Source organism: Muntiacus reevesi, chromosome 12 (assembly GCF_963930625.1).
Source record: "Muntiacus reevesi chromosome 12, mMunRee1.1, whole genome shotgun sequence".
Classification (NCBI taxonomy): domain Eukaryota; kingdom Metazoa; phylum Chordata; class Mammalia; order Artiodactyla; family Cervidae; genus Muntiacus; species Muntiacus reevesi.
In genome coordinates, this window is record NC_089260.1 from 15,221,983 (window position 1) to 15,225,251 (window position 3,269).

At 56.8% G+C, this 3,269-nt stretch overlaps 1 protein-coding gene across 1 annotated transcript; it reads left to right on the forward strand.

The window, feature by feature from the left end:
* The first annotated feature begins 727 nt into the window (after positions 1–727).
* On the forward strand, positions 728–2,161 carry KCNS2 (potassium voltage-gated channel modifier subfamily S member 2). Its single transcript, XM_065903643.1, has one exon. The coding sequence runs from the start codon at positions 728–730 to the stop codon at positions 2,159–2,161; it is 1,434 nt and encodes a 477-aa protein (XP_065759715.1).
* Positions 2,162–3,269: the final 1,108 nt, after the last annotated feature.

Below are 3,269 nucleotides of genomic sequence, written 5' to 3' on the forward strand. Positions count from 1 at the left end.
GCCGCGGGCCCCAGAGCTCGCAGGTAAGCGCTTCCAGAACGCGCAGGGCGAGCCCGGGTAGCTCCGCCGGGTAAGGCGCGGCGCACGCGGCTCCGGGGCACGGAGCCAGGCGGGGGTGGGGGGTGGGGGGGAAGCCCGGGGCGGAGGACGAGGGGGGCCTCAGTCTCGGGGGGCTGGTCTCCGGGGACGCCGGGCCGGCCCCCTTACCCTGTTCGGGGGTTAAGGACTCGAGGGGTGGATTTCCCCGCTCCCCCTCCCGAAGCTACGCGCCCCCCCATCTCGGCCCAGCCCTGCCGGTGCGTATCCCAGCTCTGGTCCCGCCTGTCTGCGGCGAGAGGGCGGGGGCGTCTCCTCGGCCCGCCCACGGGCAAGGTCAGCTCGCAGCTGGCGGAGTCGCTGGGGTGCGACCCCGGGCCGCGGAAAGCGACCGACAGAACCCCCAGGGTGGGGGTGCGGGCGCGGCCATGCTAGTAGAAACATAACCTACCCTCCCCAACTCCAAGCCTTTCTTTGGGAAGGCGGGGAGGCAAAGCCCAGAGCACGGTCCTCCCATCCCAGTGTCCTTCAGTACTCAGAGACCCGCTGGAGAGGACTGGGCGCTCTAGAGACGCATGGGGAGAAAGGAAGGGGTGCCCGAGCCCTGAGCGCCGGGCGCTCACCCGACGCGCTTCCTTTGGCTTCCAGGTGTAGCGCCCCCGCGCGGCGCGGGCGGCCGGGCGTCTCCAGCATGACCGGCCAGAGCCTGTGGGACGTGTCGGAGGCCAACGTCGAGGATGGAGAGATCCGCATCAACGTGGGCGGCTTCAAGAAGCGGCTGCGCTCGCACACGCTGCTGCGCTTCCCCGAGACGCGCCTGGGCCGCCTGCTGCTGTGCCACTCGCGCGAGGCCATCCTGGAGCTCTGCGACGACTACGACGATGCCCAGCGCGAGTTCTACTTCGACCGCAACCCGGAGCTCTTCCCCTACGTGCTGCACTTCTACCACACCGGCAAGCTGCACGTCATGGCGGAGCTGTGCGTCTTCTCCTTCAGCCAGGAGATTGAGTACTGGGGCATCAACGAGTTCTTCATCGACTCCTGCTGCAGCTACAGCTACCACGGCCGCAAAGTGGAACCCGAGCAGGAGAAGTGGGACGAGCAGAGCGACCAGGAAAGCACCACGTCCTCCTTCGACGAGATCCTGGCCTTCTACAACGACGCCTCCAAGTTCGACGGGCAGCCTCTGGGCAACTTCCGCAGACAGCTGTGGCTGGCGCTGGACAACCCCGGCTACTCGGTCCTGAGCAGGGTCTTCAGCGTCCTGTCCATCCTCGTGGTGCTGGGGTCCATCATCACCATGTGTCTCAACAGCCTGCCAGACTTCCAGATCCCTGACCGCCAGGGCAACCCCGGCGAGGACCCCAGGTTCGAAATCGTGGAGCACTTTGGCATCGCCTGGTTCACCTTTGAGCTGGTGGCCAGGTTTGCTGTGGCCCCCGACTTCCTCAAGTTCTTCAAGAACGCCCTAAACCTGATCGACCTCATGTCCATCATCCCCTTTTACATCACGCTGGTGGTGAACCTGGTTGTGGAGAGCACGCCTACCTTGGCCAACTTGGGCAGGGTGGCCCAGGTCCTAAGGCTGATGCGGATTTTCCGCATCTTAAAGCTGGCCAGACACTCCACTGGCCTCCGCTCCCTGGGGGCCACCCTGAAATACAGCTACAAGGAAGTGGGGCTGCTTATGCTCTACCTCTCGGTGGGGATTTCCATCTTCTCCGTAGTGGCCTATACCATCGAAAAGGAGGAGAACGAGGGCCTGGCCACCATCCCCGCCTGCTGGTGGTGGGCCACCGTCAGTATGACCACCGTGGGGTACGGGGATGTGGTCCCGGGGACCACGGCAGGGAAGCTGACCGCCTCTGCCTGCATCCTGGCAGGTATCCTGGTGGTGGTACTGCCCATCACCTTGATCTTCAATAAATTCTCCCACTTTTATCGGCGCCAGAAGCAACTTGAGAGCGCCATGCGCAGCTGTGACTTCGGAGATGGAATGAAGGAGGTCCCTTCCGTCAATTTAAGGGACTATTATGCCCATAAAGTTAAATCCCTCATGGCGAGCCTGACGAACATGAGCAGGAGCTCGCCAAGCGAACTAAGTTTAAATGATTCCCTACATTAGCTGGGAGGGCTTGACATCTTCAAACCCACATTGCTGAGCTGTCTCTTGTGCCTCTGGCACGGTCCAGGTACCCTAGGGTTATGGCGTGAGGAGTATGCCCAGCCCCAGAGGGGAGAGAATGCATGGGATCTGCACCCCAGGCTGCTTTTCCAGTATTTAGGGTCATTTTTCGAGGCTGGTGTGTCTGACACCATGCCTTCGCACCTTTCAGTGAAATGACACTCACTGGTCTTCGCATCGTGGGCATAAAATGTTCACATTTCTGCCGGATGAGTACCACCTCGGATGCTAATCTCTCTGTTCATTGTGCTCTCTTGTCTAGTGCTCATGGCCCAGGACTGTCTCTGATTGTTTGTGCTCCTGTTTCTGAGGTTGTCACGTGAGTTCCGTACAAAAAGCCCCCACAAATATGTCCAGTGGAAACACATCTGTGGGGCCTGCAAGGATAGGATGAGGTTTTGCTCACAGTCAGGTGAAAACAAAATCTCAATTCTTTATCCATTGCTTTCATTTAGTTTTAATATCAAACAAAGAGAATGTGAAGTTAGGTAGACATGACTGATTCAAGTCTGTGAGTTGTTTTTGTCAATGACCTGTAGCCTTGTGACTTGCATGGGTACCCTGCTCCCCTTTCAAATGATGTGCACCCGTGTTGACCTCTTAAATGTTGCTCTTTAGAGAATGTTATTTTGTTAAACATGTAGTGAAGATTGAAAATTTCCCCAAGAATAGATGCATTAGGGCTAGGGACTTCAGCTAAACAAAGGCCAAATCGCATGATGCTTGAAGATCTTTCAGAATCAGGCCTCATTCTTTCCTCGGTGGCTGCAGGGACATTTATTTCTTGCTGAGGTTGCTGGTCTAGGTCATTTGACCAAACTTTGCTGTGTCTTAGCTATTAGCATGTTTCTGATATGTTTCTTTTTTAAGGTGTTTAGAAATAAGATTGTGTTGTCTTTCTCAACCAACAAGTTTACTGTTGTACTGTCTTTCTGAGGCAAACACTGTTGGGCTGCTAGCAAGGGGAGTAGCTTAGAAAATTTTGTTACCTACTCTGAAAGCTTAGATAAAGCTTTTATTTCCAAGCAGAGTTTACTTAGATAATTTT

What these genes read in the sequence shown, in the direction of transcription:
- KCNS2 (XM_065903643.1), top strand. Translation starts at nt 728, where the DNA reads ATGACCGGCCAGAGCCTGTGGGACGTGTCGGAGGCCAACGTCGAGGAT.